Here is a 21,785-nt window from a genome sequence, read left to right as displayed (position 1 = left end):
TTTACTGTAAGTTGTTATTCTCCTCGTTATTTACCTATAGCTGCTAATGAAACAGAAGTCTCACCCATAGGTCTACTTCCCCATTGAGGAAAAAGGTGGATACAATTCATTCAGACTCACAGATTCAGAAACACAGATTCGTTCAGTAGATTCACAACCAATGAAATGCTCCTTGCACAGGCCGCTCTTCAATGCTAAACCAGCTTGTGCTACAGTCATTCTGTGGAGGCATGGAAAGCCATCAAAGCAGTTGGCACTTTTCAAGGAAGAAACTTCAGTGAATTAAAGATATGATTCAGTGTTAGAATGATTCATTCACGTAAAAGATTCATTCTGCACACAGATTCATTCATGAACCACTAACATAGAGCAGCTCCTAATAGAGATTCTGACCTTAGCAGACAGCCATATAGACACACAGATGAGGACTGCACATACAAAACTGTAAATGAGGATGATAATGGTTAAAGAGAAGCATAAAGTACATAGCTCATGCTGCTCTAATTGGCTTATTGATGACATCAAGTGTTGTTTACATTCAAATGGATCTCAACATTCTATGTCAGTACAGCAGCTTGAGCTGATATTTGAAAATCAACACAACTGTTTCTGAAGCCTTGAATCTGATCACAAGCTCTGCTAAAAGCTCTTCACGACTCTACAATTTGGTGAGTGTCAGTAATTTGTTGGGTTTGTGAAGTTTTTCTTGATTCATTAGCATGGAGCAGCGTCGCATGAGAAGACCCAGGACTCTTCCTACTCATCTGAGGGGATTCGTAGTGGAGGGTGTCTCTTCCATTCGCGACCCATGAGCTTTCACATCTGGCAGCTGTAATCAGGTTGGACCACTCTTACAGCTGCATCTCTGCGAAAGCTCGAAGACCCAATGATCTGGAAGAGCACTACCTTAAGAACGCTGCTGTCCTTCCCGACATCTGTCCAGCAGCATCAGTCTCTTCAGTGACAGCTCTGTGTCAGCAGGAAGAGTCTGTCTCCATTCACGGCTGCAGCGTCCAGGGCTACCAGGACATTTACCACTCTGTGGTTGAGCCGATGATGAAGACACGCAGTGGTGGACGCTGTCCCTACAGACTTAAGCTGGGACTGAAGATTAAGCAGCGTCTATGGGAGACACTCAACTGCCCCTCACTGGTGGAGACAGAGCAGCCTGATGGACGCATCCTGATCACCCCAGGCTTCTCCACAAACAACGGAAGCTGCGCCCCTCGAATTCACGTGGACATCAGCGAAGAGCCCATGCCTGAGGAGCCCAGAAGAAAGAAGCCCAGACACTGAGTCATCAGTGTCACATGGAGCCTGAAGTATCTGAATACTGTATATAGTTACAGAGTAAGTGTATAATTTGTAAAGTAAGTTTTATTTGTAAGTTGCATGTTATTTTTTTTATTTAGAACTGACCCTAATAATATATTTCACAAGATGTTTACAGTACATACAGTCCACAGGAGAAAATAATAGTTGAATGTATATATATATATATATATATATATATATATATATATATATATATATATATATATATATATATACACACATTAAAAATTAAATTTAAAAAATTTAGATATGATTGATTCTAAATATTGTTGTTACCTGGATGATCTACATTTTTTTTGTGATACAGTAGCTGTTCATGAGTCCCATGATTTTGAGAAATCTTTTCAAACTGAGGACAACTGAGGGACTCATACACAACGATTACAAAAGATTCAAACGGTCACTGATGCTCCCAAAGGAAAAACAACCACAACTGTAAAGTGAAGAACAAAATAAACAAAATCTGTAACAATATGTTATTAACATCTTGCTAACAAAGCCTTACTAAAAGTCAAATAAAAATAAATGTGCAAAGAAAAAAATTAAAATAAAATTAAAATAAAACTAAAATAAAACGTAACTAAACATTTAAAGCATAAAAACTAAACATCAGAAGCTCAAAACTAATGCAGTGTTAAAATTGACCTGACAGCAAAAAACGGAAGTTCAGGAAATATTTTTCTTATTGAAAAAAAAAAAAAATAATAATAATATAAAAATCTTACGTTAAGAGTTATAAACAATGAAACAAACCAAACAGCTACAAGGTGACTCAAAACAGTACACAATTTGATTGGAAGTCAATAAAAAACCTGTGTGTAAATTGCAGTTGTAAACAAAATAATCTGTGTTGGTTTCTAGGCTACTGTCCAGGACCTGTTTATGCTTCTCAACGCTTTAGATAAATGTCTCTGCAAAATAAATACATGCAAATGTTCCAGGGGTCCTAATCAGGGACAACCTTGAAAAACACAAAACCCAATTAGTATGATCAGCACATGATTCATAGATATACTTAGATTTTTTATTTTCCAAAGTAAATCATGCATTGTGACTTATAGAGACTCACCTCCTGGGACTGATCTGCAACATGTCTAAAGTTACAGCAGACAATGTAAATAAAATAACCAATTAATCTGTGGAGCAGACCTGTGTCAAGGAGCACAGGACAAGAAAAACCTATGAAGCTACACCTGAACCATGTTAACAAAAGTCATTAGATGCCAACAACACTCTAATAATGCATTTCATGAAATTGATATGTTTAATAATATTGCAAATTATGACCATAAACAATATAAAAATCTACTGTAATTGATTTAGTCTTTTATTTAATTTGTATAACCTGTGAAAGTTACCTGAAGTAGAAAAGATTCCTCCAATTATGCCACACAGTCTCACAAGGAAAACAGAGAAATGCATATGCTCCTCTGTCACCTTCACCATTAATGGACTCAGTTTATATTTAATAAAGATCCCAGATACACCATGACTGCCCTTCTCATTGCTTACAACACGCTCCTATATGACAGACAACATGACCATCAGCAACACACACTTTCACACACATGAACAAATGCATGCACAAATACCCTAGAACCTACCTGTTCTGTAACAGAAAACTGGTGCATGTTTACTGAAACATCTGATGTGTGCAGCTTGGTGGGCACAACTGTGATAAAATACTGAAACAGCATATTTTCTGAAAAAAATGATTAAGAAGTCTTACAAGCAATGTGTTGGTAAGTATATTGCGTGTATATACAGGCGTTCTCTATTCTACTCATAAATGCAGGCATATCTGCATATTTGCATACATGAAATAAATCTAATATAGACTCTGACTGCATATTGTGCTGTGGGTTATTGTTGGAAAAACATTGGAATATACAGTATAACAAAATAGACCTACGCTCTAATGTAATTTTTTCCGTGCCATCTAGGGGATTTATGTGTCCAGGAACATCGTTTCCAAAAGATAAATTATCTATTCGATGTGAGAAGTTAAGAGCAGCTGGAAAAATGAGAAAGACAGCTAAATATAAGGATTTGCATTAGAAAACAATAGAAAATAACATATACATTATATATATATATATATATATATATGTGTATATATATATATATATATATATAAACTAATCGTAAAGTTAGAGTCCTCCATCTAGAGGATATCTAAAGAATTCCACGACAAATTAAAGTCATGAAATATGTCTTTAAAAGTACATTGTTTGTGCCTTGACAAGTGTGTAATTCCAATACAATCTTCCAATGATATTTTGATGAATCTAAAATAAAAATAATTACCTTACTTAATAACGGAGTAAAACTTACCTTCATTTTTGATTAATGAAGCAAAATGGGCATGGCCTCTGATAGTATCAATTGGTCTATGAGCACAGAATCAACAGGTAATTTAGGATACATCTTTATAACGGCTAAAGTACAGCTGTATTTCTGTTGTTAAAAAAGCTTATACTTACTTGCCCAATATGATATGGAAATTTCCTGCCACTTTATTGACATAGATTTTTCCATGTATCCTACATGCATTCTGTGAATTTGATGTGGTATCATTTCTGTGCAAAAAAAAAAAAGCACCGCATGATGAACCATTCAATTAATTGTTAAAAACGGCAAAGCTTGCTTGAGCTCTATCACGTTTGATCAAATCCTTAATAATCACTGTGCATGTTGGATTAAATAGTATAACAATTATTTAAACAGATGTACTGTGGAACTGGGTCAGAAAAGTATCCTTTCAGCGCTGATTTAAAGAGTACATCTTGAAGTGAATGATCTTCCCTCAGTCTGTTTTGAATCTGATGTAATATCCTTAAAAACAAGAATCAGAGATGAAGACTTACTGCATATATATTGTCTATTTTATAATATAATAATTGTGTATTACTACAACCCGAATTCCGGAAAAGTTGGGGCGTTTTTTAAATTTTAATAAAATGAAAACTAAAGGAATTTCAAAATCACATGAGCCAATATTTTATTCACAATAGAACATAGATAACGTAGCAAATGTTTAAACTGAGAAATTTTACACTTTTATCCACTTAATTAGCTCATTTAAAATTTAATGCCTGCTACAGGTCTCAAAAAAGTTGGCACGGGGGCAACAAATGGCTAAAAAAGCAAGCAGTTTTGAAAAGATTCAGCTGGTAGAACATCTAGTGATTAATTAAGTTAATTGATATCAGGTCTGTAACATGATTAGCTATAAAAGCTTTGTCTTAGAGAAGCAGAGTCTCTCAGAAGTAAAGATGGGCAGAGGCTCTCCAATCTGTGAAAGACTGCGTAAAAAAATTGTGGAAAACTTTAAAAACAATGTTCCTCAACGTCAAATTGCAAAGGCTTTGCAAATCTCATCATCTACAGTGCATAACATCATCAAAAGATTCAGAGAAACTGGAGAAATCTCTGTGCATAAGGGACAAGGCCGGAGACCTTTATTGGATGCCCGTGGTCTTCGGGCTCTCAGACGACACTGCATCACTCATCGGCATGATTGTCAATGACATTACTAAATGGGCCCAGGAATACTTTCAGAAACCACTGTCGGTAAACACAATCCGCCGTGCCATCAGCAGATGCCAACTAAAGCTCTATCATGCAAAAAGGAAGCCATATGTGAACATGGTCCAGAAGCGCCGTCGTGTCCTGTGGGCCAAGGCTCATTTAAAATGGACTATTTCAAAGTGGAATAGTGTTTTATGGTCAGACGAGTCCAAATTTGACATTCTTGTTGGAAATCACGGACGCCGTGTCCTCCGGGCTAAAGAGGAGGGAGACCATCCAGCATGTTATCAGCGTTCAGTTCAAAAGCCAGCATCTCTGGTGGTATGGGGGTGCATAAGTGCATACGGTATGGGCAGCTTGCATGTTTTGGAAGGCTCTGTGAATGCTGAAAGGTGTATATAAAGGTTTTAGAGCAACATATGCTTCCCTCCAAACAACGTCTATTTCAGGGAAGGCCTTGTTTATTTCAGCAGGACAATGCAAAACCACATACTGCAGCTATAACAACAGCATGGCTTCGTTGTAGAAGAGTCCGGGTGCTAACCTGGCCTGCCTGCAGTCCAGATCTTTCACCTATAGAGAACATTTGGCGCATCATTAAACGAAAAATACGTCAAAGACGACCACGAACTCTTCAGCAGCTGGAAATCTATATAAGGCAAGAATGGGACCAAATTCCAACAGCAAAACTCCAGCAACTCATAGCCTCAATGCCCAGACGTCTTCAAACTGTTTTGAAAAGAAAAGGAGATGCTACACCATGGTAAACATGCCCCATCCCAACTATTTTGAGACCTGTAGCAGAAATCAAAATTGAAATGAGCTCATTTTGTGCATAAAATTGTAAACTTTCTCAGTTTAAACATTTGCTATGTTATCTATGTTCTATTGTGAATAAAATATTTAAAATTTATATAAAAATTATATAAAATTAAAAAAAAAAAAAAAAAAAAAATAAATATATATATATATATATAAAAATTTATATAAAAATACTAAGAATTTAAAAAACGTCCCAACTTTTCCGGAATTCGGGTTGTACAATATCAGTGATTACTAACTGAAAAGGATGTTATACATACTGATACCACATTTTTTTCTTTGGAGAGGGTTCAAAGCTTACCTGAAAAAAAAGAGAAGAAAACGGTTGCTATGGGTTATGGTAAACTGTGTAATCTGAAATGCAGCAGATGGCTTGAAGAAGTCACTTACATCATCATATTTAAGTTCCTTTGATGCAATGACAGCCCCAGCAATATCCAACACATCTGCACCCACTCCTATACAAAAATATGGGCATAAAACCTTTTACATGGGATGCCTTGATTCAGAATAATTAATGCATATTTATATATTGGCATAAAACTATTTGAAAAAATATATATATACAATGCATAACAGATGTAGGCTACTTACTTGAACATTTCATTGCAATCGTGATGTCAATTTTTATCTTCAATTTACTGTCAAAGACAAAAAAAAGGCATAAAAAAGAAAAAACAGTTTAGGTCTTTCAAATTCTCTAAAAAACGTGTTTGACAAAATCTCAATGTGAGCATGACAAATACTGTATACACACCTAGTAAAATCTGTGTCTACTTCATATTCATATTTCATCCATGAGTCCTGGTATACAAAAAACTCGGAGATGGTCAGAAGTGCCATGAGGATGAATACAATCAGTGACACTGGGAAGAGAACCAAAAGTCTTAATCAGTAACATGCACTGTAGCTAACATCTGTAATATTCAGACAGCAACTGGAAAAATTCACCTGTGCCTCCAAAAGCTGATTTTTCAACATAGCTCTCTGGAACTTTAGGAAAGGCATCAAGTTCTTTGACTAAGTTGATAGTACTTCTTCTTCTCAGCTTGTTCATTGTTTAATGGATGTCTGTACATACAGTATTTATCTCAGTCCTGTTCATCCAAAAATAAGAACCCAGAATAAAGTCACATTTAATTATCTGGCCATCTTTGTCACTTTAGATAGAAATAGGTTAAATAAATGTAAATGTGTACAGTATTTTGGATGTTTTCCTTCCACTTTCCCTGTTATGTCTTGCCTAAATTATTAGATGAGTGAGTTAACATCTGTTTGATATTATAGGTACACAAAAGCAAATTGGTAAACATAAAACTTTACAGTATATGAAAACACTTGTAGTGCTTGTTTTTCCTGACATAACGGCTAGACACACGCTAAATGCTAAATAAGATAATTCTTCCTGTTCACCCAATTGAAGTAATTGTGCTATTAAAGTTAATTTCTGCACAATGAATTAAAAAAACAAACAAACTGACACTAAGCCACAAGAAGACTTCTGTGAATGTGGACAAAATTTTTGTCTTACCTCTTTCTGAACACCTTTAAGATGAAAGTTTGAACACTTCTCAATGAGACCGTCCATTCAAATGCACAATTTTGCAACCACTGCCACGTTGTGTGACAGCTGGTTTTTCCAGTTAAACAAAACCCAGAACAAGTCTGCTTTTTTCAAGAACCTGCAGATATTTCGTCCAGGACTCACTGTCAATTTCAGTATGAAATAAGACTTCAATCAAAAGAAATACATAAAGAAATGTACATCTGTTTACATATATAAAGAAATTTGTTATGGTTAGAGGACGCTGTGCACAAATTTTGACAGGATTAAAAAGCTGAAAGTGAAAGTATGCCTAGTTGTACAAACTGCTTTTGGTGTAAATACACTGTGTAACGCAATAGCACTTAACTTCAAGAGAAAAAAATATTATGACAATAACTTAAAACAAAATAATTTTAGATAATTATTGCATTTACAAATGTAGATGGTCAAAAAACTTTTTTTTTTTTTTTTGTAGTTCAATTTTGAATTGTATCAGACAGTATATTGAAACATTAGTGTGTAAAGAACAGCAAAAAAAAAAAAAAAATTCTTTACAGCCTTCAATCCTGTCCGATGTATTTTTATTTTATTTTAGAGATTTCTACAATCTATGCACATTACTTTTTATCTCATATTTGGCCTACTTCTATATTTAATTAAAATCTCATTTTAATATACCATACTGATGTTTTTTTATATCTTAATTTATTACTGTAAGTGTTTTATATTGTCTCGTCTTATATTTACATTAAAACAATATAGCCTATGTGCACGTTTTAATACATTCATAAATAAAAATAATAAAAAACGTTCCTCCTTCGAGTATCTGACAAAATATGTTGCACAACATTGACTATTTTAGTAGCCTACTCGACACTGTCTATGGAAAAAAAGATCCCCAGTCACGTGAGAGTGTGGTGAAGCCGTTAGGTCACAGCAAGGTCGTTCAATTGAGCATGCGCACTGAGTTCATTTTACTGCGCGGTGACTGCTCCTGACAAAGTGAGGAACATCCTTCATCTCCGCTTAAAATAGTCGGTAAAGTTCTTACATACTTTCCATATTAAGTATTTATCCATATGACGTATTAAGTCTTACCCAACAAATTTAACAAACTAATTGGTATACGACACGTGAACAATAAACGTGATATGTCGATTTACCTAGCAGCAAGCCACGTGTGATGTGAACAGCATTAGGTTGTTCTCAGAATTAATACTGCCATAAATATATTAATAACACTGTATTTTGTAGTTATTTCAGAGAATATAATGTAAGTTTTATCTAGGAAAGTATTTTGTAAATTCACATATACAAAACCAGAAGTAACTTAAGCCAGAACATACTCGACTCACCACGGGCGTTAAACATCGTGTCAGAGCTCTTGTTTGCGATACAACGTTACGTATGAAGCTCTAATCAAACACACATGAATCTAGTGAAGCTAATGAGGGTTTATGGTTTCGCTTTAAAAATTACAGACGGGTGTAACCTTACTGTAGCTGAGTTTGAGCTAAACTCTGCAGGAAGTTGGCTCTCCAGGAGCAGAATTGTCTAGCCTTGCATTATTATCCCAAATACGAACACATTGACCAATGGTACTGATTAACAATGTATTTCACCTCACAGTAGGACTGAGGAAGAATGAATCGAACCTTTACTCAGACCCTAATGAGACCGAATCTCCCTTTGAGGAGACCTGCGACTGGACCGAGTTCACTTAACGTTACTCCTAGAGGCCCAGCACCAACATTTCATGAGCTTGCTCAAGAAAATCTGCTAGCAAGTGACATTCTAGATGCTATGGGTAAGGTGTTTTTGAAAATTACACATGAATGTAATAAAAAAAAAAAAAAAAATAACCTAGATAATTTTATTTTCCAATTCTTTAGGTCCTGTGGGTGATGCTGTTAGAAAGGAGAATGTGATTTTGGCAAAAAACAGTCAGAATGTATGTATGTGATAATGTATGTGTGTGTGTGTGTGTGTGTATATATATATATATATATATATATATATATATATATATATATATAACATATTTACACACTCATGTAATTATAAAAAAAATGTATTTATATAAGTTCAAAAACCTAACATTTCTCAAAACTTTGACATTGGCTATAAAGGGTTAGTGCACCCAGAACTAAAAATTGTCATCACTTACATCAAGTTGTTTCAAACCTGTATGGATGTCTCAATGGGGACTAGAAACTATTTGGTTACCCACGTTCTTCAGAATTACTTCTTTAGTGTTCAGCAGAAGAAATAAATTCATACAGATTTGGAACAACTTGAGGGTGAATAAATAATAACAGCATTTTCATATTTGGATGAACTATCCCTTTAAGCAGAGATCAGAGAGCATTTCTGTAGTAGTTAAAGTGTTTCGTTTTTCTGCAGTGTGGAGATTTTTTGTCTCCCCAACAGACAGCAGGGTCTGTGGTGGGCCCGCTGGTAAAGTTGTGCAATTACTGCAGTCACCAGGGTAGGTTACTTTGCTTGATTTCAGTATTCATCATTTTTGTCATTTTGTCACACTGCAAAAATGATTTTGACACAATATTTTTTATTGTTTTCCAGTAAAAATATCTAAATTGTCATTGTTAAATCAGGATACATTTACTTGAGAAATAAAACTACTTAAGATATTTAGAAACTGCGATCAAATTTAGTATATGCTTAAAACAAAATCTAAGATTTTGTTCTTTACCACATTGACAGATTTGTCTTGTTTTAAGTATAGCATTTTTTTTAGTCTTTATTGGAGTAATACATCGTACATGCATTTTAAAATTAATGATTTCCCCAACAAACACCACTGGCAGTGTTGAAAGGAAAGTGTAAAGATTAATAAAAATAAATAAAATAAATGGATATGATGGTGTACATGCATATGACAGTCAGTTTATTTTATATGATCCTCTCATGTTAATTAAAACATATACTCCATTCTATCACCAGTATTGGGGGTAACGCATTACAAGTAATGCGAGTTACATAATCAGTTAACTAGTAAAGTAATGCATTACTTTTTAATTTACAAGAAAATATCTGAGTTACTTTTTCAAAAAAGTAATACCAGTTACTTTATCCCATTTATTGAGTGACAAGTCTCCTGTCCCCATAATGGGAGAACTCTGAAGTACAGAGGCGTTGTGTGTACTGTGTGAACATGTAGTGCTAGACTAAATGTGAATGTGCATTAATTCATCCCACTTGCAAAAAAACTGATTTAGTACTCATCAAAATGAATTAAAACAGTGAAATGCAAACTCGGCATATGACCCAAACCTGCAATAATTAAATGTTAACTCAAATGTATGTAATCCCGTTTTATTAACTAATATCTTTTCTGCTCAACTTTTATGATCCAGTTCAGCCATACTAATAAGCAAAAATGACTTTAGATAAACTGACAATTGTGCTTCAATGTTTTGTTTTTATTGCTGAAGAGTGTTGAACCTTCTTCTCCTGTGTTCTACTGTACAGAAGCATATGTACTTTTTCTTCACCCTGCGGTTTATTCATAGGACTTTTTGGTGTGAAAGGGCTTTTACATTTACTATAAATAGTACTACTTATATTAAAAACAATCAAGCCCTACTCATATTTAAAAAGTAATGCGAAGTAACGCAAAAGTAACGTAACATTACTTTCCATAAAAAGTAACTACCGGTAAGTAATGTAATAAGTTACTTTTTCAGGGAGTAAAGTGATATTGTAATGCAATACTTTTAACAGTAACTTTCCCCAACATTGTCTATCACACACTTTTGAACAAAATACTATCTATATATATATAGATCAGTTGTAAAGGAAAACAATTTTTTTTTTTTTTTTTGCAGTACATATGTGAAAGAGTCCTGTCCACTGTTATTGGTGTCTTATCCCTTTTAAATGTTTTGATGAGTAGAATGAGTAGGTCATTTGTGATAATTATTTTATATCCTCTTTAGGAAATTTCAAGTGCACTCGTTGTAAAAAAACATGCTACTGTTCTGTAGCTTGTCAATCTCAGGATTGGAAAGCTCATCGACATGTCTGCAAAGCTAGTATCTCAGAAGTTGCCAGGTACTAGCAGGGATGTTTTCTCGATATTAGTGTCATTTACATGATAATTTGTAATGGTTGCCTTTTTTTTTCTTTTAATCAGTGAGAAAACTAAGGAATCCACACCTATGCCAAGTGGAAATGGACTTGGTGGCCTTCAAGCTAAGGTATTTCATTGGTTGCTATAGTGACTTACATTTACAATAGTTAGTTATTCCATCTAATTCCTTTATAAGCAGGCATCACTTTTATTTATTTTTTTAATAAAGGAAATCTGTGTTGATGTACAGAAGAGAATGTATCTACGTGATTTGCGCAAGAATGTTGTTTCTAAAGGATCTGAGATGCAGGTGATTATCATAATTTGGGTCTATATTGGTTTGTGCCCCATAAACCTATATTGTGGCTCACAGTGGATCTTTTTTGCAGGGTACAGTGATTGATTTGAGGAGCCCTGGGGAATTTTCCATTCACCTGCAGTCAGCAGAGATGATGGAGTCCCTGAAAAACATCACCAAAGAGCTCCAGAAGGCTTATAGCACTTCATTTGCTGCTGAGTACAAGCCTGAAATTGGGGAGCTCTGTGGAGTAAAATTTTCTCTTGATCGGGTGAGGCAATTTTTTATTATTTTGTTAAAATTGTTACGTTTGTCAGGTTTTTTAAATTTTTTTTAATTTTTTTTTTAATCATTTTTGTTCCTGTGTGGTAGTGGACTGCTTAACAGGACAATGGTATCATCAATCTCAAAACATAGACTGTAGTGAATATTCTAGTGCTCAGTTTGGTCTTTCATGCTGATTTAGAACTGGTATCGAGCTGAGGTTCAGTCAGTCGATTTGGCCCGCAGAGTTGCCAGTGTCGTTTACATCGACTTTGGAAATGAGGAGAATGTTACATTTGACAACATAAGGCCTCTCTTTGAGAACATTGATGCTGCACCACCATTTGTGAGTTGTATCTCCTTTTCATAATAAATTATTATTATAATTTAATATTTTGATGATGTCACTATGTCATGCTTTTGTGTGTCTGACAGGCTTTGCAGTGTTGCGTTGCTGGGGTAAAGCCGCTGACAGGAAGTTGGACTGGCGAATGCACTATTGCTGTAAGGCAGTTAATTGCTGGAAAGATTCTCACTTTCACAGTGTTGGATATCATGAATGATGGAGCTCTGCTTGCTGTAGATGTTCCTCTAAGCACTCTTGGTATAGTATTCATGTTTCATTGCAGTGTGTCTGTTTGGAGAGTTTTGTGTGAAACGCACAAGACTTAAATAGAAGATCTAAATTTGTTTCACAGGTAAATACATGAGCACTTTCCTGATCGAGCAGGGGTATGCTGTAGAGGAGGATGTTTCTGTCAAACTACAGACTGAACACGACATCAGTGAGAGGCTTCTTTATCTTGTCTTTCATGAAATGTTTCCCTCCATTCTTTGTTTTTCACCTCCGTCTATTTGCATATTCCTTCAGATTCATTGATGACGGCATCCTTTGAGAACTTCAAGCGCTTGTCTGGAGGAAAGAATGAGAACTCTGATGCCAGGCCTCCAGAGCCATTGACTCAGGGAGTGGGTGACACATTCACTGCTGTTGTCACCCACCTCCAGTTTCCCTCAGAGATTCTCTGTCAAAAGCTTGAAAATACGAGTGAGTTTTCTGCAACTCGGTATAAAACACAATTTTGTCTCCATGTCATTACTACATGACATTCATTATACATGCATTACCACTGAACAGTTATTTAAATTGTAACTTTTGCATTTTAAAATTGCATTTAAAAGCTACATTTATTGGATCGAACTGCAGTAAAAACAATAATATTGTCAATGTTTAATTCAATTAATAATACAGTAATACAAAATAATTTATATTCATAGATTCTTCAGTGTCACATGATCCTTCAGAAATCATTCAACTATGCTTATTTGTGCCGATTAATATTTGTAGAAACAATACTTTTTTGTGTAATAAATAGAAGAACACCATTTGTTTGAAATAGAAATCTCCTGTAATATTATAAATGTTGTTAATTGTCACTTGTGATCAATTTAATGCATCCTTGCTGAATAAATGGGTTAATTTCTTAAATTATGGAATTTTTTTATTAAGCTTTGTTGCAGTATTTTAGCATCATCTGTCGTTTTCTGGCTTTTTATAAAGTATATTCTGTACTTTCGTAGGTTCAGTGTATGATGCAGTCTTCGTGTATTTAGGTGTAATCCAGCAGTTGCAGGTGAACTTAAGGGAGCACTGCTCAAACACTCCAGCCAGTGAGAACTTCAGACCTGCACCAGGAACTGTCTGCTGCTCTCTCTTCTCTGGTCAGATTTCTCTTTCCTTTTTGATTCATGTCCATAGTGCTCCTTCTCATTCGGTGTAAGGAATTGGGTGCACTTGAATAAAATAAACACATAAATGTTATGTCTTCTGAACGGATCTCCATGTATTACAGAAGACAACCAGTGGTATAGAGCTAAAGTTCTGGCATATTCCTCGGAGGATCGTGTGTGTGTTGGATACATAGACTTTGGTAACTCTGAGGAAGTTGAGTTAAATCGCCTACGACCAATCAACAAAGAGTTGCTGTCTTTGGCAACTCAAGCAATCCCTTGTTCTCTAGCAGGTACAGTTCAATGTTTCATTCACTGATTTGTAATTGTGTGCATGCATGAAAATCTGTATATGCGGAGCAAAAGGTTTGTTTCTTGATTCATTAAAGGGATAGTTCACCCAAAAATTAAAGTTCTGTCAATAATTACTCACCTTAACCCTTTAACATTCATATTGCTTTAGGTATAAAGTGTCCAACTGGCACCTGGTCAGAGGAGGCCATTTTGATGGTGAAACGCCTAGTTTGCAACCGCTTCATTCGGGTTGAGATTCTGGGTAAGAAGGATGGTAGGGCACTGGTGTCCATGATTGATGAGTCCAGTGACCCTCAGACCAATGCCGCTGAGGTGTTAGTTAACATGGGTTATGCTGCCATTGAAAGTATGGAGACAGAGAAGCATGAACCGACTCAAGCCTCCTTCCCTGAAATGCCCTGTAAGTGAAGAATAGTTGTAACAACTTTTTTTTTTTTGCCATTTCTGATCATTTATTTTTTTAAAGGATCATTTTTTAAAATTATGTGTATGTGTGTGTATTTTACTCACATTTTACTTTATTAGCCCTCAGTTGTTGTGAAAATGGTTTGGACTTGTGCTGAACTTCCCTTTGATGGCCAGAAGGTGGAGCTGGTAATCAGTAGTCTGAAGAGCCTTGATGAATTTTACTGTTACAACTACAGCAAAGCAGGTGCGATTGTCCATCAGAATAATTTTTTTTTCTGCTTTATGGGTCTCATTACATATGTGTTTGATTTTAAGTTGATTCTGGCAGATGCACATATCCTGACAGAGCTGTCCTATGAGCTCATGAAGCACTGTGAATTGGAGAGAGCTTCCTTCACCCCCACTGTGGGAGAACCATGTTGTGCTCTATTTACAGGTGATACTGATTCATCCTTCAGAAGCAAACACCATGGTTACAGTAACACACTTACAATGAAAGTAACAGAAACAAACCAAAAAGTATGGCTGTCCTCGACTAAGGATTTTTCTGGTCGACTAGTAGTCGTTCATTTTAAGCAGACTTTAAGTAGACTTATCGCGCATTTATTAATAAACCATCATTATAATGAGCCTTTAATTGCAAACATAGCCTAATAAGCACTCAAGCACATGCATAAAGCTTGGCACAGGGCCCTGGCAGAAGTAATGTAATCAGCGACGCTGATTTGTCATTGCTGCAATAGTTTCATACAGATTACATAATTTGAGAATATTTGTTTTCCATTTGTATTGGTTCATTTGAAAGTAGTCATTTCACTCTCTATAGATGTATTTTTAAAGTCTATAAAGCATAGATATACACTGAGTTTTGTGCTCAAGTTCTCAGAAAGCACATCCTCATTGCTTTCATTATTTTACAAAAGTGCGTTGTTATTATGAGTGCAAAGAAATAAACCTAGTCTTTACAGATGTTTTACTCCTACCTGTACGGGCAAGAATTGAGTATTTTAGAAATGAGTACACCGGCTCCTCCATCTGTCATGCAGTGAGCGTTTGCTGCTGTTCAGCTTCCACACTCCTCACAGTTACTTAAACAGCGCACATTTCTTTAGGTAAAAGAAAGTAAAGTAAAGTTATTTAGGTTAAAGTGTAAAGTTTCTGATTTGTGGTGGATAAATGATAGTCGAGCGTTTGGATGTCCTGCCCGATGTACTGTATTACCATATACCAGCTGTTAATGATCTGTGTGATTTCACCAATGAGTTTTTTTTTTTTTTTTTTTCTGTGACTAGTTAGATTTTGGTTGACCAGAAGAGGACCAGAACCTCTTCTGGTTGACTAATGATTAGTCGACTTTTAGGGAGCAGCCCTACTAAAAAAACACCTTTTTCCCCCTGAATTGAATCAAAACAAAATATACTGGAAGCAGAAAGTTTGACAGCTGAGACTCTGTATTTAAGATCCTAGATATGTTTTGAAAAGTTAGGGGTCAGTATAATTGTTTTTATGCTTTTGAAAGAAGAATTTTATGCTTATCAAGGCTCCATTTGTGATTTTAAAAATACTGTAACAAATGGTAATATTGTATGTTTTCTGTTTCTATAAATACAAGTTCAATAGAACAGCATTTATTTAAAATGGAAATAATGTGTAACAATGTCTTGTAAAAGTCTTTACTGTTAATTTTCATTAAATTTATGTATCCTTGCTTTGCTTGCAAAAGGGTGGAAAATGCTGATATAATTATTTAAACTTTCCATAAATGTTTGGAACTTTCTGGGATTTTTTTTTAAATTCTTTATTTTTTTTTAAACTTTCAAAAATGTTAGGGAATTTGCAGAAATGTTTGGAAAGTTTCTAGAAATGTTCCCCCACTATGCAACCCTAATCCTTGCTTAATAAAATAAAATTTTCAGAAAACAAGACAAACTATTGTACAAAAAATGATTTTCAATGTTTTTTTTTCTCCCCGTTTCCAGGAGATGCCCACTGGTACAGGGCCATGGTATTAGAAGTGTGTGGAGAGGGTAAGGCCAGAGTTTATTTTGTGGACTATGGGAACTCCTGTGAGGTGGAGGCAGCACATCTAAAGGCCATGACACCAAACCTGCTCAAACTGCCTTTCCAAGCAATTCGTTGCTGGCTTGCAGGTTTGCTTTCTCCGTTGCTGTCAGTTTGTCATTCAAAATGTGTTTTTAAATGAGGTTTTCCACTCATTAACTAGAGTAAACAAACATGTATTCTCTAGAGCCCAACCGATATGGGTTTTTGGGGGCCAATACCGATATAAGGGAGTAAAACTCTGGCCTAGTGTTCCTGTGGCTCAGTGGTAGAGTATTGCATCAGCAGCGCTTAAGGTTGTGGGTTCAATTCCCAGGGAACATGTATACTAATAAAAAGAAATGTGTAGCCTGAATGCGCTGTAAGTCGGTGTTTGTTCATATTCACCGATATATCTGGGATAGGCTGAAATCCGCTGATAAAATCGGCAAAACGATATATCAGTTGGGCTTTAGTATTCTCAGTATGCAAGTATGAATTCTGTATATTAAAATATACTAAAATTACTAAAATATACTATATTAAATGCATTGTACATGTTTGTGTGCAGGAGTGGAACCAGTGGAGGGTCAGTGGACTAAAGAGGCAGTGCATAAGTTTCAGGGTCTCTGTGCTGGTCAGCCATTGAGTGGCAAAGTGCTGTCCATCACTGAGAAGGGTTATGGGGTGGATCTGGATATCTCTGGACAAAGCATTGCTGCTGTGCTAATCTCAGAGCACCTAGCTAAACCTTGTGGACAGGTGAAACAGCCTCCATTCCAGCCAGCTAAACCAACCAATCAGATTGAGGATCTTCCCACCCTTAAACCCACTGATCAGAATCCACCTGCTGAAGAGCCTTTGAAAGTGAACAAGGGAGTTGCCAAAGACACAGAAGATTCAACCTCATCAAGTAAGTTAGCATAACTGATGCTAAAATCTTTTATATATGCTTTAAGTATCTTATCAAGACTGTTTTGTAATTGCTATTACTAGTAAAATGCAAGCCAGGTTTTTGTTGTTTTTGTGTATAATTAAATGTTTACTGTCATATAGTTGGCTCTTTCCCTTTGAACTGGAAGACATTGGAGCTGTCTTGCACTGACACTTTCCAACCGAGGGTGGCAGCAGTGATCAGCCCTAGTCTCTTTTACATAATGAATCCTGGACAAGGTTTGCTCTCATTGTATTACATTTAAAGCACAAAGTCTAGCTAGACCAACTATGATCAATGTTGTATTAACTATCATAGCATTGCCATTAGAATTATTATGCTTTAGATTCAGCTGATTTTGTCCCCCAGTGAATGTAGAGGGTCTGAAGACTGTTATGACTGATGTTGCGAAGTACTGCAGCAAACAGCCAATCCCCAATCAGTGCCACACTTTACCAGGAGCAGCTTGTTGTGCACAGTTCTCAGGTCAGTTTCACTTTCACCTATGGATTTCTGTTGCTAGGTTAAATTGATGGAATCCCCAACTTTACATGATGTCTAATCTATATAGTAAATATTTTTAAAGCAGCAGCAGTATTTTATAGCTTATGCTTCCTTTCAAAAGATTGGGGTCCGTAAGTATTTTGTTGCTGAATAAAATATAATTTCTTTCAACAAGAAGGAAAAAAGTTGATAAAAAATATATATATAATTTTATTTTATTTTTTTTCTAATAAATGCTATAGTTTTACTTCATACTTTTTTTTTTCAAATAAATGCTATAGTTTAACTTCATACTTTTTTTCTTAATGAATGCAGCCTCCATTGCCATTTTTATGGTTTCATGACAAAATTACTATACTATTATATACTTAGTTAAGCAGGTATTCGTAATAAAACATTCCAAAATAACTCTTTAAAGTAATAGGTAGGGATTCATTTGTTGCATTCTTAAACCAGTCAAGATTCAATTCTGATCATTCAGGTGACAAAAATTGGTACCGAGCAGTTGTGTTGGAGGTTACAAGCAAGCATGCACATATAATTTATGCCGATTATGGTAACATGGAGACAGTCCCTGTCACCAGTATCCTTCCCATCACCAAAGAACTTCTCCAGCATCCATTCCAGATCGTCAGATGTTCACTGGCAGGTAAGCTTACCACCTGAACTCCTCTACATACACAAATCCTTGCCAATGTTAAAACCCTTGTAGGTCAGAGGACCGATTAAGAGTTCTTATTTTATTTATGTTGAGTCATGGTTGTGATCCTGTTTTTTTTTTATTTCATAGGTAAAGAAAACTTCCCTACAGTGTGGCCCACTGAAGTTTTGGAACTCTTTGGGATTCAGTTGAGCGGGGGTGTCCTGGCATCTCTGCAGGGCTTTGATGGGACCTCCAACCTGTTAACCCTTACCCAGCAGTCTGGTCAGGCTGACACAGACATTACTTCCATTATCCTTGGAGCTCTGCAGAACGGACAGAGTAAGGCTAACTCAAAGCCACCTGCCATTGTTTTTGAGGAGAAAAAGGATGTAGATCAGGGGAAGACACACACCGTCAGCTCGATCAAGCCCACAGATCATCCTCAATCTAAAAACGTTGAGAAACCTCACCTGGAAGATCAAGCCCCACCTTTAAATGCCAGCTGCTGGCTTGTGCAACCAGGTGAGGAAGTAAACATTGAGCAGAATTCATGTTGTCAAGATATGTATTAATTTAGGCATTTACAGGGCTTGTGCAGGAATTTGTCCAGGATCTTTAGCAATGAAATTGTGATGCACAGGTGCTGTTCCACCTGGTGTTCTCAGCTGTAATGCAAAGGTGTTATTTAAAAGGAGCCTTGTCATCATATCCAGGGGAGCAGTTGTCAAATGTTTATGTCTGATTTCAGCAAACATGTCCAAGATAATGACTGAAGTGGTATGCACTTATAAAATCACTTATAAAAGATTGAGCATTGTAAAAAATAGTGAGATTTGCAGTCAGTGACTATATTCTGAGTGGTTTGGCATGGCGCATGGCCAACTGCTGGTTTCTTAAATGGCAACCTGATATACTTGTATGAGCTTTAAAAAGCAAATGTACGATTTTGTGAATTTATCTACACAAGTTTTATCTTCCAGGTTCTCAAACATGCTGCTGTCTTGAGCTGAAAAAAAAGGTTTGGAAATGTATTTACAGGTGCATCTCAAAAGAATTTGATTATCATGGAAAAGTTATTTTATTTTTGGTAATTTTATTCAAAACAGCAAACTTTCTTATATTCTATATTCATTGCACACAAACTGAAAATATTTCGTTTTTTTTTTTATCCTGATGGTTATGACTTACAGCTTAGGACAATTTAAAATTATCTACATTTTTTTTTTCTCAAAGATCAATCAAAAAAAGATTTACAAAACAGAACTGTACAAGATCTCCAAAGCAGGTTTAATTATGCACTCAATACTTGGTTGGGGCTCGTTTTGCCTGAATTACTGCTTCAGTGCAGCGTGGCATGGAGGCGATCAGCCTGTGGCACTGCTGAGGTGTTATTGAAGCCCAGGTTGCTTTGATAGTGGCCATCTCCTCTGTATTACTTGTCAGATTTGACTTATCTTCCTTTTCACAATACCCCATTCTCTGTGAGGTTCAGGTTAGATGAGTTGCCTGGCCAATCAAGAACCGTAATATCATGGTCAGCAAGCCCCTTGGAAGTGGTTTTGTCACTATGTGCAGGTGCTAAAGTCCTGCTGCAAAATGAAATCATCATCTCCATAAAGCTTGTCAGCAGATGAAAGCATAAAGTGCTCCATAATCTCCTGGTAGATGGCTGCATTGACTTTGGACTTGATAAAACACAATGGAGCAACACCAGCAGATATCACAGCTCCCCAAATCATCACTGACTTCAGAAACTTTACACTTGAAGCAGCTTGGATTCTGTGCCACTCCAGTCTTCCTCCAAACCTTGATTTCCAAATGAAATGCTAAATTTACTTTCATCCGAAAAGAGGACTGGACCACTGAGGAACAGTCCATTTCTTTTTCTCCTTACCCCAGGTGAAATGCTTTTGATGTTTTTTTTTTCTGGTTCAGGAGTGGCTTGGTTCTAGGAATGTGACAGATGTAGCCCTTTTCCTAAAGATGTCTGATGTGCTTACTCTGTTTCAGTCCACTCCTTGTGAAGCTCTCCCAAGAATCGGCTTTTCCTGACAATCTTCCCAAGGCTGTGTTATCCCTGTTGCTTGTGCACTTTCTCCTACCACACTTTTTCCTGCCGGTCAATATATTTTTAAATGAATATATTTTGATACAGCACTCTGTGAACAGCCAGCCCTTTCAGCAATGACCTTCTGTGGCTTACCCTACTTCTGGAGGGTGTGGATGAATGTCTTCTGTCAGTAGTCTTTCCCATAATTATGGTTGCATGTTCTAAACTAGCTCAAGAGGTACTCAGTATTTATACTCAAAATTAATCACACTAATTAAGCTCAAAATTGAATATTCAAATTTTGAGATACTGAATTTTAAATTTTCCTAATCTTTAAGTCGTAACTATCAGAATTAAAACAAACAAACAAAAAATCATGTGCAATGAATCTACAATATAAGAAAGTTCACTTAAAAAAAAAAAATAATAATTACAAAAAAATAAAGACCTTTTCCCTGATAATCACATTTTTTGAGGTCCACATGTATTTTATTTTTTAAAAGCCAGTACAGGCCAATATTCATAGTCGACACAAATAGGACTGTCATTTTATTTAGTTTTTAAATGTCTTTCCCTCTTTCAGATTGACCACATCGAGAAATTGATTCTCCTCCTTGTGAAACAAGTTGGTGGAACCAAATAGTAACCCATCAGGATCTTCAGTGTCAAGTTCAAAACAAATGGCCACTGAGTTCTTTGGAGTTTTTGAGTTGATGTATCATTTGTCAAACCATGTTTGTAGTCTTTAAATCAGCATTTGAGAAAATAGATTTTATACGTATTAAGGCATGGGTATTTTATTTTTCCTATATTGAAGCAATATTACTATTGTTGGTGTTTTATTACATATAATGTTAATGCTTTTTATTTCTTGAGCCAAAGGAAAAACTATTAACCGTGAATTATGCAGCACTGCCATTCAGTTTTCAAGTTCTACTTGCTCAGTTTTTTTGTTTATCAAAGGCCAGTTTTGTTTGTGTCTTGATTAAAAAAAAGAAAACCTAAGTTTGTTTTAATTTTTTTTTCTTCAGAATGCTCATATTTAATGGTCATCCTAGCCTTTACAAATGGCTGGATTTAGCAAAGGAGCGAACCTTTTTCGCAATTTATTGTCATTCATTCATCCACATGTTTCAGACTAGTAAGACTATCTTTCTTCTTAGGACCCACATACTTATTGAATATCTGCCTCTGTTCACTATTTGCTTTTATTGTATGAAGAAAAAAAAAAGCAATGAATGTGAACAAGCCATATTAAGTTTTCCATGGAA

The 21,785-nt window shown here is 35.8% G+C and overlaps 2 protein-coding genes across 2 annotated transcripts; one reads left to right on the top strand and one right to left on the bottom strand.

Annotated features, from left to right (window-relative positions):
- Window positions 1-1,625: 1,625 nt before the first annotated feature.
- si:ch211-225b10.3 (endoplasmic reticulum-Golgi intermediate compartment protein 2) lies at window positions 1,626-7,315 on the bottom strand. The gene is made up of 14 exons (XM_059531545.1): window positions 7,220-7,315; window positions 6,640-6,785; window positions 6,446-6,554; window positions 6,283-6,329; window positions 6,079-6,146; window positions 5,949-5,989; window positions 4,069-4,170; window positions 3,819-3,914; window positions 3,670-3,725; window positions 3,248-3,349; window positions 2,940-3,037; window positions 2,694-2,856; window positions 2,405-2,484; window positions 1,626-2,296 (listed from the first exon to the last, which is right to left on the bottom strand). The coding sequence occupies exons 2-14, from the start codon at window positions 6,743-6,745 to the stop codon at window positions 2,282-2,284; spliced, it is 1,083 nt and encodes a 360-aa protein (XP_059387528.1). The 5' UTR covers window positions 6,746-6,785; window positions 7,220-7,315; the 3' UTR covers window positions 1,626-2,281.
- Window positions 7,316-8,159: 844 nt separating this feature from the next.
- LOC132122333 (tudor domain-containing protein 1-like) lies at window positions 8,160-21,514 on the top strand. The gene is given in 25 exon segments (XM_059532474.1): window positions 8,160-8,272; window positions 8,864-9,041; window positions 9,127-9,185; window positions 9,638-9,722; window positions 11,194-11,308; window positions 11,391-11,454; window positions 11,557-11,637; window positions 11,717-11,896; window positions 12,092-12,235; window positions 12,325-12,493; window positions 12,588-12,674; window positions 12,761-12,937; window positions 13,504-13,611; window positions 13,743-13,913; window positions 14,084-14,352; window positions 14,461-14,587; window positions 14,672-14,779; window positions 16,323-16,493; window positions 16,955-17,296; window positions 17,440-17,556; window positions 17,687-17,803; window positions 18,303-18,470; window positions 18,612-18,986; window positions 19,445-19,482; window positions 21,098-21,514. Coding segments are annotated over 24 exon segments (3,495 nt in total). The 5' UTR covers window positions 8,160-8,272; window positions 8,864-8,878; the 3' UTR covers window positions 21,158-21,514.
- Window positions 21,515-21,785: the final 271 nt, after the last annotated feature.

The sequence above is a fragment of the Carassius carassius genome, chromosome 40 (genome assembly GCF_963082965.1).
Source record: "Carassius carassius chromosome 40, fCarCar2.1, whole genome shotgun sequence".
NCBI classification, from domain to species: domain Eukaryota; kingdom Metazoa; phylum Chordata; class Actinopteri; order Cypriniformes; family Cyprinidae; genus Carassius; species Carassius carassius.
The sequence above is the reverse complement of the archived record's forward strand: the minus strand, read 5'-3'. Positions and strand labels throughout refer to the sequence as shown.

Bases quoted from the DNA above. Each gene is read 5' to 3' on its own strand.
- si:ch211-225b10.3 (XM_059531545.1), bottom strand. From the start codon at position 6,745: ATGAACAAGCTGAGAAGAAGAAGTACTATCAACTTAGTCAAAGAACTT. The intron at 6,555-6,639 runs GTGAATTTTTCC...TTCTCTTCCCAG, and splicing joins ATCAGCTTTTGGAGGCACAG to TGTCACTGATTGTATTCATC. The intron at 6,147-6,282 runs GTAAGTAGCCTA...ATTTTTGTATAG, and splicing joins GATTGCAATGAAATGTTCAA to GAGTGGGTGCAGATGTGTTG.